At 37.2% G+C, this 14,975-nt stretch overlaps 1 protein-coding gene across 1 annotated transcript in view; it reads left to right on the forward strand.

Annotated features, from left to right (window-relative positions):
- Nucleotides 1-14,975, forward strand: part of LOC124556600 (E3 ubiquitin-protein ligase HERC2) — an 832,907-nt gene that overhangs the window by 540,831 nt on the left and 277,101 nt on the right. The window contains exon 59 of the mRNA XM_047130567.1: nucleotides 4,416-4,561. Within this exon, the coding sequence (XP_046986523.1) occupies nucleotides 4,416-4,561 (146 nt within the window). The remainder of the gene's footprint in view (nucleotides 1-4,415; nucleotides 4,562-14,975) is intronic.

Raw genomic sequence — 14,975 nt, forward strand, 5'->3', positions numbered from 1 at the left:
ACTGCACTAATATTAATTTTTATTTGTATGTAAATTCCATTCTTCTTTCTTGTCTGGTGAACTCAGTGACTACATCATCATAGAAGGTATGCCTACTTCTTAGATTGTGAAGAACCTCCACTTCTTTGGATAGAAGTACCAAACCAGAAAGATGCTGTTGACTCTGTGTACACCTTGGTACAATTTAATTCTTCTTACTTCAGAAAAAGATCTTTCTACAGATGCAGTTGTGATTGGGACAGTAAAAACAAGTAAACCTAGTTTATACATTTCAGACAGAGCTGTATCTTATTGTCTGCTCTTCAGTGATATCACAAGGTCATATAGGTGATCATTACTAAAGTTTCCATATGCGTATAACACAGGTAGTTCAGTTTTCAGTCGAACGAAATCAAACACATCCTTATGAGTTTGTCTCAATTTTTCAAATGCAGATGTAGTGAAATATGTTCTCTACATTTGATACGTCTTTGGGTCCAACAAAGTTGATGCAATAATTCAAACCTTTCCTCAGTTTGCACAACTATATTGTCAACAATATCATAGGAGAGGGACTTTCTTAAAATGGAGGGATGTACATTACAACACTGCTGTTTAGCAGGAGGTTCATCTTCAGCATCAGCATTTTGTGCCTGAGTGTCACTCCACACCAAATCAGCCTGGTTTCTAAGGTTCAGTATTTCCCTTTTCGTACCTTGTATCTTTTGTGAACAATGCAGAATATCTAGGTGTTTAGACTGAAGAATATTGAAGAGTACATCTGTGAAACAAAAAATTCTGCTGAATATCAGTAGAAAGAGTTGTTTCAGGGCAAGCCAGAAATTTAAAAAATACGCGAGCAGCAATTATCATTTCGTTGTCCTAATTTGAGCTTTCATCCAGTACGTGTTCAAAGAATTCAACAAATGAGGTTCGCTGATCTTTCACAGTGTGTACCAAACAGGATGAAAAATTCCATCATGTTGGGGCATGTCTTGACATTCTTTTCACTGTAAATTCATTTAGTGCATACATTCTTTTTGAGGATTTGTGGGAAAATGACCCAAACCTGTAACCTCTGAAAAAATATTCTGCATTCTTTTTTGCAAGAAACTGACTGAGACAGAACTAGATTTAAGCTGTAGCTAAAACAATGAACAAATATGGCCTTTGGATATACAGAGTCTGCCAGAAAATTGTATACACTCTTTGTCAGGCTCTATCGAGGTATTGATATTGCCATTCGATTTGAGTTAAGAGTGTGTTGTAATATGGTCTTTGGCTCAACAGATGTTAGTACTTTCATCTCAATATTGAGAAAACAAGATGACAGGAACATGCTTGACATTTGAGCAATGAAAATGTGTTGTGAAGTGGTTTTTCAAGTTTGATAATGCTGTTGAAGTGCAACGTCAGTGGAGGTGGGAATTTGAAACAGAACTACCAACCTGCATAGCAATTAAACGCATCATTGACAAGTTTGAATTGCATGGAACAATTTGTGTTGTTGACAAAGGAAGATCAAGAAGACAGTGTACAGCTACAAGTTCTGCTTTGTCGGCTGTTGAGTTGGAAACGTTTCTTAATTCTCCACAGAAGTCTGCTACGCAATGGGTACACGAAGTAGGGTTTAGCATTACAGGTGTATGAAGAATTTTGAAAGCTGCAAAGTGGAAAGTTTACATTCAATGATTACTGCATGCGATTCATGATGACAATACTGATCGCTGAATGCAAGTCTGTGAATGGTATCAGCAAATGGTAACTGATGATGAGCAATTTGTGATGAAGATAGTGTGGAGTGACAAGGCACAATCTAAATTTAATGGAACCATGAGTCAGCATAACAGTGTGTACTGGGCACCGGAAAATCCACATGTTTACATGTGACTGAGATTTCTTGTGTTTCTGTATGGCATTGTGCAAATTGTTCAGGTTATTATATCCATTGTTCTACCATACAGTTTGTTTTTTTTCAAACAATAAACATGGCCAGCAAAAAAGTTTGTTAAGCATCGAACTCCCTGCAATCCAGTCTGTCCTGCTATATTGAGACATTTGGAAATGTCAAACATATTCTTGGCTTTTCTCTGTACGAGCTGCCTTCAGATTAGGCAGTTCTGGACAAGGTCTACCAGATTGCACAATTTCCTGTTTTGCCTTAGACGAAATGCTCTTCACAACAATTGCTCTATTATACACTCCACCTCCACTGTACTGTAATTATAGAGAATAAAGAAAAGCAGAATTAATAAATGAATTTCTTTATAATTCCTGAGACATTTTTACAGTCTTCTGTATCAGTGACATATGTATGAGATTGAAGCAAAAAAATTAAACTTTTGCTGATGCTAAGATTCGAACCCTGGCCTCGAATTTACAAAGCAGACACACTATCCATTACACCACCCTGCACTCAAAAAAACTGGTGTATGGAAGGGGATTACAAATTTAAAAAGCTCTGTGTAAATATTAATTTGTTGTATCAGTCTAGTACATTCCAGACTGTACTTGTTCATTATATCGTAATCAACAAACCAACACAATAAAACGTAAAATAAATAAATGAATACCATACTTACATTATACTGATATTATGTTCTGAACTACAAATGTCTTCATGCAACAATTCTAATTCAAACGTCTCTTTCACTCCATGGAAATAAATATCGTTTTCTGAACTTGGAATGTCTACAAAAAATAACTTGACTTTCACTTGAAAAAAATTTGTCACGATGCGTTAGCTAGCTAACTAGTCAGCAGAAGGCTCAGAGCTTGCCTATGGCACATGCGCGTACCACACGTGAGCTAACTGACAGGGCAGCAGAAGCCTCACAGCTTCCCCAAGTCACTCAAAATCGCACCTGTGCGCATGCACACACACATGCCCTCCACCATGCGTATCACACAGCAGCAGCTCTTAGCTCAGCGGTAAGGGTTGCAGCTTTTCCATTGCTGAAACACAAGTTGCAGAAGAAACATTTATGTTTCCAGAACATAGAGGACTGATAACAGAAAAATTTGAGCTATTTTCACTACAGAAAAGCCATATGGGTAAGCGGCTCTTACTTAGCATTCCTGCAGTGCACGCCTCTGTATCATATACATCTCTCCCTGTCTGTGACAGAGCAAAATCCCCAATGCCACAATCCTGTCCTGTTGGCCTGCTGCCTCTCCCTTTCAGCTGGCAGCCACACGTTCTTCTAAATTTCCCTCGCAATTCCAGCTTTCTTTCTCCCCTCAACTATTCTAACCAATACAACCCCTCATCCTAGCCAAACTGCACTTCCAGTGCAAATGTAGTCAGTCTGGTCACTGTAGCTGTGCAGCGAGAGAGAGAGAGAGAGAGAGAGAGAGAGAGAGAGAGAGAGAGAGAGTTTTCTGTGGACTTTTTTGAAAGCTTAACAATGTTTTCAGTCTCGTTTATGTACTTATCAATCATTCAGTGCCTCAACTATGCAGTGATTTGTTACCTTTACTTGTTCCACTATTTGTATTCAACAAAGGTATTTCCGTTACCATATTTAGTCCATAATGTGTCAAAAAAATCTTTCATTGTCCATCAATATATAGTCACACTCCTGGAAAATTTGTTTAATCTGGCTCTGAACTTCACTGATTATGAGTTAGATGCTAGGGTCGACAATATAATAATTTAAAAAATAGGTTTAGTGTGACTTGTAGTTGAGGTACAAATAACAAATTATGCTCCAGTAATACTGATGTGAACATTCCATCAAAAGTGAGACACAAGACAAAGTAGAGCAACATTTCGTGGTGATCACTAGTAATTGCTAATAAATCCCAATAACTATCACTTAGTATAATATACATAAGTGCAGCTTTACCGTTTCCCTCAGTTGAAATCTCAGTTGCCTCAATTTAAATAGATGAATTAAATTCTTTTACTCATATCTTCTCTGTACTATCACCTCTCATCAGGAAGTATATTTTTTCTTTGCTTTACGCTGTCATTAGATAATGCAATAGCCTCCCTATACCCATTTCTATCTTCTGTTTTTTCTTCAGATTGCACAGTGCCCAATGTAGTTAGCACCATATAGAAACCTTTTGTGTGATCTGTAGTGGCTGTCCATATGTTTTTTTATTTCTTTGTATAAAAAACTCACGTATCTTAATGTTAAGTATTATGAAATCTGTACAGGATATATACTTCATAGGTACTACTGTAATTCTACACATTTCCTTCAGTAGGTGACCATTTCAAAACCCAGCGTTAATGCTATACAGTTTTTATGATTGGTTGGTAAACCCCTTCAATTAAAACTTCATGTGTTTTTGAATACTTACCATTGTCCCACTAGTTAATTTACATTACTAATTTTTTTTCTTGAATTGTTGTTCAGACACCTTATAAATAATGCAAGTGCTTGTTGCATCTGCTTACATGTATTGATTAGCTTTTATGTGTATAGGCAACGTTGGTGATGTGCAGACCCCAGAGACACCAGCAGAAGGAATTGTGAGCCAGGTTTCACCAAATATTCATTTTGATGATGGTGTGGAGATAGCTCAAGGTGGAGGAGAAGCGCCAGCATCTGTCACTGAAGCAGTTGGCTTTGTAAGTATTGTTTCTGTATAATCCTCTCACTCTGTTCCAAAACCACTTTCTTACTTCATGAGCAAAAAGTACGGTATTCTTATTCTGCAGGCTCATTTCTCAATACTGTGTAGGTTTTCCAATCTACATTATCAATGATTTTTCCTAGGCAACACTGGATAAAAATTAAGATACAGTGGAACCCCACTTTTACACTTTTCAAGGGACTTCAAAAAAATTGTGTAAAATGTGGCAAAATGTAAAATGTGGGAAATAATGTTTTAAGCTATAAAAGTTACATATAGGATACCCCCCTTGCATTATCGCACTTTATGTATGTGCACATAATAGCATAATAGGCATCAAAGTACTCTTGCAAGGGCTTGTTTATTATCTAATAAAAACCGCTGATATAATGGGTAATTGGGAAACAGAGATGTTTGACTCAATTTCATATGTCATTATTCATGTTTTTGGGTTGCCTGCAGCTGCCATTCATTATTTAAATAATGAGACAGTGCACCAGTTACATATTTTTTCATGCTTAGAACAGTGTGTTTTGAGAATTTTTTCTTGAAATCAAGTGCAAATATTTACATAAGTATTTTGTGTGGTGTTTGCATATATATAGCTCTGCATCTCTTGAACTGTAGTCATCTTTTTGAGGTTATCCGGTACTCAGTTATGTAGAAATCACACACACCCAAACTATCACACACATTGTTTTTTGTGTAACATCACAAAAAATGCGTATGTAAATATTGCACTTAACAATGATGATAAATCTTTGAAACACATTTTGATCAGCATGAGAATATACGTAATTTGCACTGTGTTTAAACCATAAACATTTGAGCAATGCAAACTGAATGAAGCTGTCAACTAGCGCTACAAGCAGCCAAAAGACGAAACACACTAACTATGGTTCGACAGAGGTGTGACGACAATTACAACAATCACAAAACTGTGCACGCACTTTAGAGACAATTTGGAAATCGTAGAACTTGGTCATGATATCTTTATTCACATGAACCTAGTTACTCCTATCAGCCACCACGCAGAGTAGAGTTTGGCAGCGGCAGAAGATATGGCATGAATTGTTCCAACTTTTACACGTTTACCGGTTTAAATCTGCTAAGTAGCGCACCCTGGTGTCAAGAAATTTAATCACATAATGATTGTAAACACTACTTGAAGGCTGACTTCATGCCAGCATCATTTTACGTGAGTTTTTTTCCCCCATGAACATTTTTTCATAAAGTGAAAATCACGGAAAAATTATAAATATGTTGATGCAAAATCAGGTGTGAATAAATATTGTGGACATACGAAATTTGATGGGAGGTTTAAAAAATATCATAACAGGCGCGAAAACGTTAATTCCGGGAAAGTAAAAGCGAGGTTATACTGTGATTCTTCTCCTAGGGCATATGTGACACATCTCTGATGCATTTGGTTACACACACAGTTACTTGTGATGTAACAGGTGAGGAATCTGACCGTGACTCATTATTTTGTTTCAGTGCACTCTTTTATGATATATCCTGTCGTTCATGTCTCTCGTGACTTGAGAAGTTTTTCTATCTCATGTATCTGTCTGTTTTAATTTCTTTTTCATTTTTTTTCATATCTCCAAATATTTGACTGCTTCATACTAAAAGCACAAAAATCAGTCTTTACAAATGTTTCTCCTACTATCCATGTTTTACTGTTGTTGAATTTTCCCCACATATAATAGTTGAATTTGGTAGGACTGAAAATTGTTTATTCAGTAGTCATTTAACAAGTTCTCTACCTCAGAACATGATTTATTGCCTCTGAGGAATCATCAGATGGCCTAGCCACTATTTTATAAGTAAAACTGATATAAGTTATTCATAAAAATGAGAGGAATGACACTTTGAGATGTGCCTGTTGTGTTCAGTAGAATTTACAAAGTGAGCTTTCTTGCGCATGTGTGGTGTTCTTACGACTTCGGGTATGTCAGACAGCAATGAAACATACATAATGCACAATCAAGAGACACTACTGAATGACATGTTGTTTCACAGTATTTGTAGCATTTATTTTCCTGTGTGATACATCTTACAAAAGGTTCACAAACTCCTCAGTAACACAGAGAAATTGCCTTGCATCTGCACATAACATTCCCACCACTATTTCATGCTTAATATTTCCCATTACAATAGAAATTTGTAGCATTACTGAATGATCTACAATTCTGTACTGACATTTGGTGACAAAATTTTGTTTTATTGACAAGTGAATTGTTTACGTTCATGCTGTCAATTTAGGTAACATCAGTAGTAAATTTTGAACTATTTAGACCTGTGCTTTAATTTACTAACTGACATGGCATAATAAAGCAGTGTCCAGTTGTAAACGAAACTATTTACATATAGTGTGTTAACAGAGAGCTTCAATGTGTACAGGCATAGAAGGGGTACTTGACCAGAATGGACCAGGACCTGGGCATCTAAAGGGAGTTTGAAATAATACATTAGGCTGGCAGGTAAAAATTCCATATATTGTAAGAGTTCAGGGTGCATAGGAATCGCCCAGGCCAGACTTTGCGGCCATCTCCCAGTCTAGGTGATTGTAGTGGTTAAAGAAATAGGAAGAAAGAGGAAACAGATCATGTTTGAGTTTGCTGGTGGCTGGTTGAGAAGAGACAGTGTCATAGACAGACAGCCTACACCCTCCATCCTGCTATAGAACTGGGACACAAGAGAGGGTCGGCTGTGCGGAATAGCCGTGTGGTCTGAGGCATCTTGTCACAGCCCATGTGGCTCCTCCCATCGAAGGTTTGAGTCCTCCCTCAGCCATGGGTGTGTGTGACACGTCCTTAGCATAAGTTAGTTTAAGTTAGATTTAATAGTGTCCAAGCTTAGGGACTAATGACCTCAGCAGTTCGGTCCCATAAGACCTTACCACAAATTTCCAAGAGAGGGTCCTGACTTTGCTCTGCATTCCAAGAAACAGACAACAATCAACCTATCATACTTTCCCCACACCTCCTATTGGCTCGCCATGGTGGTGAATGTACCTGGTTTTGTCAACAGGTTACTGGAAACAGAAACATCTACTGATGCCACTGTTGACTGGACACAGGTTCTGAGGGAACTGATGCTGGACGTGTAGTTAAAAAACATGATGAAAAAATTAGAATAAAACTTTGTGTTGAAATCCTAAAATATTTGCAGACTGGCTAGCTGTCCTGTATTCCTGTATAATCTTTCCCCCTTCCTCAAGGCCCTCAGATTGGGGAAGGTGGGGGGGGGGGGGGGGGGTGAGATGACCATCAAAGTGGCTTTAGAAACTATTGTGGGATATGTTTTTTTTCTTCAGTGTTGTCGTGAGGCGGCTTATTGCATAGTGTTACAAGTGTTTAGTTGATCAAAGTTACCATAATGTCTTACAGAATTACAGTATCATTGGTATCTGGCCTTGACAGTGGCCATGTAGTGCTGGTGGAGATGAATCTGGAGTGAGGTGGCAAAGGATCGCCATGGAGCTCTAGGACAGTGGGGGCTTCAGACGGATGGTAGAGCCATTCAAAATGTCATGCCAGCTTGTGCGGCAGTCATTGTTACTGGTCTAGATCACTCATAAAAAAGGCATTAGGGAATGCCGTGGTGGCCTTTGTTGTACAGAGGGCTACAATTCCTGTCAAAAGAGGGGGACACTAGAGGGCTGAACCCTTGGTTAATACTTTAATTTCTATGATTGAACACAACTGTCAACACAGCATTATTCATCTTACAAAGTGCAACCTTCTAAATGTAGTTGTATAAATGAAATAGGTAGTTACTAATCGATGAAAAGACAGTGTGTTGTCCAAGTATATGGCAGTGGAGGAGAGTACCTGCTGGCTCTAATCCATAGTTAAAGATTTATAAAGTTACAAGTATTTAGTTGATCAGAGTTGCCATAATGGCTTAAAGTTTTTTTTTTTACAGAATTACAATATTGTTGGTATCTGGCCTTGACAGTGGCCATGGAGTGCTGATGGAGATGAATCTGGATTTTGTACAATTTGACACAGCCTGCATACAAAACTCTAAAGGACAATATTAAAACTTGAAAAAAAATAATACTCTAAATTAAGAACAAAATGTAATGCTTTAAATTAACATACAGTGTAATACAAAATTAAGAATATGGGCCGTTTGTGACAGCAGAGTTGCGGAATTAGTACTACAGGAACTCAAGAGAGGAGGAGGGAAGCACAATGTTTCAAATATGTGGATTTCCAGCATACTGGAACAGGTTTCAAATATGTTTTGGTGGAAAAGGTGTGATAGGAATCCGGTCCATCCTGGAGGTATGATCAGGAAATGTCTTTTGCCAGCAGAGGAAAGAGACACGGTACAGCACCAATGTTATGGCGATAGAGTAAATATATAGGGTCGGAAAAAACTGAACTGGATAGTATCAGACATCATTTGCCCACTGATATTAAATCACAGTGCAGATTGCCAGTTGATTCATTTGTTGGTTGATTTGGGATGAGGGGACCAAACAGCAAGGTCATCAGTCCCATCGGATTAGGGAAGGGTGGGGAAGGAAGTTGGCCATGCCCTTTTCAAAGGAACCATCCTGCCATTTGCCTGAAACAATTTAGGGAAGTCATGGAAAACCTTAATCAGGATGGCCTGTCATGGGTTTGAACCATTGCTCTCCTGAATGCAAGTCCAGTGTGCTAACCACTGTGCCTCCTCACTCAATCAGATTGCTACTAAGGACGATTGTAGTCTCACTCTCTCAACAGCATGAATAAACCATACCACTGAATGTAGCTTAGCTCCTTAACCAGTTTGGACTCACAGTATGAGGAAGAAAAAGTCAGAAAGCCAAATCCCAAATTCATAATTAAGGAATGAATAAACTCAAGATTGTTGGATAGATTTCGGATGGTGACACTTACCATGGCATTATAATAATACTGAAACTAAAGCACTACAAACATCATAACCTGTGGAGCAGTTGAAGTTCCACTAGAGAAAGTGGACATTATTCTATATAGTTAACTATTTTGAGGAATAAAAGAAATTTAATTGTATTGGCTGCATTTCAATGAGTTGACCACACTGTGTAGTCCAGTGGCTTAGCTGTGCACTGCCTGGAGGTAAGTCACAAATTCAAATTTCATTAATCTTTACTTGTATCCAAACCTTAACAGAATTATCGCATTCATTCAAAATCAAACAATGGAAAATTCAGGATGGAATGTAACAATGTGATGAAGCAGAGATACTGAGTCGCAGAAGGCATAATAAAAAGACTGTTAACGATTAGCTTTCAACCAAGTAGACGTTTGTCAAAAGGTCTAGTTAGCTGAAAGCTAATTGTGTGACAGACTTTTTGTTGTGCTTTTCTGCGACTCAGCATCTCTGCTATGTGGTGAGTAGCAACTATCCTTTTCATCATGTTGTTGTAATCTTGTTCTTTACTAATCATTATAGGGTAGGCCATATTGATAGTGATTACAAATGGAGGGAGACCAAATGTTTTTCAGTGCAGTTAGTGTCACAAGTAATGGCCTGCTTGCTCATAAGGCCCCATATAAGCTCTACAATATTTGTGTACATATCCACATTTGGTGATGGGAAAGGTACCTTGAATAGCTTTAAACAGATGTTGAAAATAAAGTTTACTGTTTAAGTAATTAAAGAAAAATGGCATGACATTGACATAGGACCATGCAGCAAAGTAAATCAGAATTTACACATGTAATGGATGTCTTTAAACCCACATGTAATGTATGTCTTTAAACCACAAAAACCAGAGGACAAAGAAAGAATGGAGCGCCAGTAACAAAATAAATGAAATGAGCATTATCTATTAACCCACGCAAATATAAATTTGCCATCTCGGCCATCTCTTAGCTTATAAGTGAACTTCAGTTACAATCTTCACAATTGGATACCTACATATTTTGTATATTACCAATGTTTGATAATTGTCCATAGAGCTCTTGGTGTTTAAAAGCTGTATTTATTTCACTAGCTTCTAGAATGCAGATTAACAGGTATTAGAATCAGAATAATACCGTCTAACAAAACAAGCATCACTTATTCACTAATAACCTATCACAAACTATTCCATTTTCCTGTCTTACAACTGAAACCAAGTTTAAATTCCACATTTACATTTTGGGTGTGGGAGAGTACCACCCAGCTATTAAAACGTATTCATGACTTGCTTCTTGTGGACACTTCCTCAGTATTACAGTAAATAAGAGTCAAGTTAATACAGAAGTATTTAACCATACAAGTACAAAAGCTATACTCTAGATTTGCACAAATAAAATTCCCAACATTCACATCTGTTCTCTTTATTGCTGTGTGAGTCATTGTTAATATGGAGCCTCTACAATGGCAGCTGTGATCTTTATATAAATAATGACAAACATTCTCCTAAACTGCATTGCAGTGAAGTGCGAAGTGAGAGGCACAAGACAGGTGTCCACACAGCTGGCATGGCTGTGCCACTGTTATTTAAAAACTTGTCAGCTGTAACCGTGTGTTGTTAGTGTGGGGCTCATGATGCTGTGGCTGCTGTACACATATAACAAGTTGGGGGGGGGGTCGGGGATGTTAGCTGTGGCGTGGCATTACTTATCTTATCATGTTATGACAGCTGTGTGCAGGGCGATACAGATACGATCTCTGTGCAATTTAATTTTTTTGTAGCTTAGCATTCACAGATGATGGGACAGCGAAATGACTCAGAGCTTGGTTTTCAATACAAGTGTGCTTATTTCTGTACCATAAACTGAATACTGAGATGTGGGGGAAAAACAGAAAATAACCATTACAGAGAAGGCAAAGTGGAAAAACTTTAATCCTTACATCCCGAAGTCTGGTAGGTCACACAGTGTCCTAGTATTCCGGACAACTGAAAGTGCTAGCCGAAGTTTTACAGCTGTATGCATTTGAGGCCTGTAGTTCTACTTCAACTAGTAATCTGATGGACATTACCAGGATTGCAGAATCTAGTAGTATGTGGCTTATCTCTCAGTGCATATATGCAGGTGTCATGTCTGTCCTGGTCTTGAAATAAAAACTTTCTCTCACCAAGGTTGATGTGATCAGGGCCATTTTCTGGCAGACTGATGGTTTTGACTTCAGATACTAGATGCAGTTTTTTTAGCAAGAAGGAGTTGCACTAGTCCTTAATTTACAAAGTGACATTGCATAACAAAGCAGGGGGCAGATGCAAATGAGTTTATTTACATGTAATGCGTTCACAGACAGCTACAGTGCATCTTGTTCTTTCACACAATGTACCAGCAGTATGGGGAAATAAAAAAACCAACTCAGAATTTAACAACCAGTGCAAGACCTAAATGCTGTTTGTAGACCATTTCTGCCTATATCAAATGAAATGTGTATCATTCGTAATGAACCTTATTTATGATTTCACCTGAGTGGAGTGTATAGTTCATTTGTTACAGACAGGTCACCCTCAATTAAAGTGACATCATATATTAAATATCAACAGATATGCTGCAGTAATAGATCTTGTTGCCCAAGTTAGTGGCACTGACTGTGAGTGGGTTACCTGTGCAGTATTTTAAACTTCTTCAAGTAATTATAATATTTATAAGTGTACTGAGGATGACCTGCTTGTATATTGCTCCTATATCATAATGTGCAGTGTGCTAGCTTGCACAGGGAGGTGAGCCAGGCCTTGATTGAATCTGTACAGCAGATTAACCACCATGGGATGGTAAACTGGGCAGCCTGAGTGTGGTTTTAGGTGCTTTCATGCTAGTTTAGGCAAATACTGTGCGCATTCACAAATATGATACACAAACAGTTCAAATATGATGACACACAGAACAAAGTGTACATGATTCACCGAGATGGCACACAACATCCCTCTCTTAGGTTACCATGACAATTGTTGAGTCAGGAAGGAAATCCAGGCACAAAGCTAAATAATGAAACAAGGTTTACCAAATTATGTGGACCCCATACTAGGCAGAATACAAGCCAGGGAAAAGATGACAATGTCTAACCTTGATTCAAAGATATCATTACCTGTCTTTTTACTTGAGAATAGTTGAAAAAATGTTGTTAATGTTTGTGTGTAGTTCCTTCTCAGTGGCTTGTTTCCTTAGAAAATATGATTATTATTACTGTTGCAATGTTTGAATGTTCACCAGGTTTTGTATTTTTCTGTGCAGTTTGAAAATTATCACTGATGTGACACCATTGATTTACCACTTTTTGTATTTTTCTGTGCAGGTTGAAAATTATCACTGTCCCAATTTTTACTATTCTACAGACTAAAATTTACCTTCTTGGTAATTTCCTTGATACCTAATTCAGTAGTGATTATTTTTCATATACATCTCTTTGCTTAGATTATTGTGTGAAACCTCAGATTAGAAATATAGTACCCAAATTTTAAACAGAGATTAAGAGTTATGTTTCTCTTTCACAAGTTTAGTGTAACACTCATCAGAATAGTTAGAGCCTCTGTGAATGGTTACTTGTGTGGAACATCCTTGAACATATAGCAACATTTTGAAAGAACCAGCCCCTATTATTTTTTTATTATGAATAATATTATGATAAAACACTTTTGCTTGCATTATAATCCTTTCATCTCTTAGATAATACACATGATAACTCCATAAATTGTGTGCTCTTATTGGGTTGAAGCACTTTGACTCATCAGGGAAGTAACAAGGCTTGCTCATGTGGTTTTCTTTTTTCTACAGGTATTTTAAAACCCGCTTTTTCATATTAAATTGTATTAGCTCATAACAAAACATTTATTACATGAGTATAATAAGGAAAAGGACAGAGAGTTTACTACATGAGAAAGCCAAGAGTTATGAAAGAGAGTTATGAAAGATGGAAACAATAAACCAATTTTTTTACAGAATTAATAAAAAGTTAGCAAAAATAAAATTTTACACACAGACTGTAAAATTTCAGTTGATAATTTTAGTTCTATGGATATTCCCATAAATTAACTGTCAAGCCCATATTTTATCCTTCCCAGATTCTAGCAAACAAAAATATTACACCGGATGATGCGAACTTTTGCTTGTAAGACATATCATTATTCAAGTACTTTTTCTTGGTATGTGACCATGTAATCATTCTGTAATATGAACCTATGTTATGGTCACTGTTGCAAATGGCTGTCACACTGATCATTATCACTACATGTTGATATGGTTAAATATCCAGAAATGGGTTATTGAAGCTGACAGTTACTGTGGAAGCTTAAACTCTCATATCACAACTATTGTTATACAAATTGCGGAATGGTGGTACTCCTTAGCAAATTCATATCATAACTGTTGTTATACAGATACAAACTGTGGAATGATGGTGCTTCTTAGCAACTTTCATAGACTATTTTTTTTCAGTCTAGGCGATTGGCACTTCCTGCTCATCCTGCCATTACAACAGACCCTCCCCCACCCCCCTCCCATCCGGTGTTATGAATTGACTTTGTAGGAACCTGGAAGTAAAATTCCAAGCCAAACTGTAACAAACATTCTGGTCATGCAGTGATTAAAGTGGTACATTTCTCTTTGCACTTCTCTGAACTCCTCCCCTGAAACATAATAATCCAAACACACATTCTGAACTAAATTTAGTTTTCCTTTTGTCTTGATTTATGTAAATCCCCTTATATTTACAACTTAATTTGTTATTTGAATGTAAAATGAATTGTTACACATCTTAGAATTTATCGTGCAAATAATCTGTAGAACATGAAACTAACTAACTTTAGTAAATGTCCCAGGACTTATACAAAATTATAGTTTCATCCTTTATATTATTATTACTGACAGGTTAACAAAAAACTATCAGTAGTTGTGTTTCATGCATTGTCAGTGTAAACAGGCATGTTGTTTAGTTGTGTCATCATTGCACATGAAGTAGAGGTGCATGAAAAAGGAGTACAGTTTGTGGAAGGGTGATAGTATGTTCGTTAATAATGTTACCATTATAGGATCAACGTTGAGGGGAAAGAAAACTAAAAGGCAGTATTTTCCCACTGTTTCTATCTATTAAAATTTATAGTTGGTAAAACAAGTTAAAGCTATAAAATGCTGCCTACAAGGGCAAGGATGAAAATTTTGTAGTCACACAATGAAGAACATGTTTTTATAAGAGGTTGAGTACACTTACTTTTATGTAGAACTCTTTTAGGTTAATGAATTTAATCTAGTTCTTCTTTTCTTTTTCCCAGTGAGTAGGTTTTGTGCTTGAAATGTCATTCAGTAATGTCTAGAAAGTAATCATCTTCAGCTGCCATAACTTCTCAAAACATTTTCCAGCTACAGATTTCATTAAGTGTGGGGGTAGATGGAAGTGAGAAACACTGGCCTCAAACAGTCCAGCAGATGAAATAAAATGTGATACAGGGCCACTAGCTTCCAGTCACTATTGTTATTGCA

Source organism: Schistocerca americana, chromosome X (assembly GCF_021461395.2).
Source record: "Schistocerca americana isolate TAMUIC-IGC-003095 chromosome X, iqSchAmer2.1, whole genome shotgun sequence".
Taxonomy (NCBI): Eukaryota; Metazoa; Arthropoda; class Insecta; order Orthoptera; family Acrididae; genus Schistocerca; species Schistocerca americana.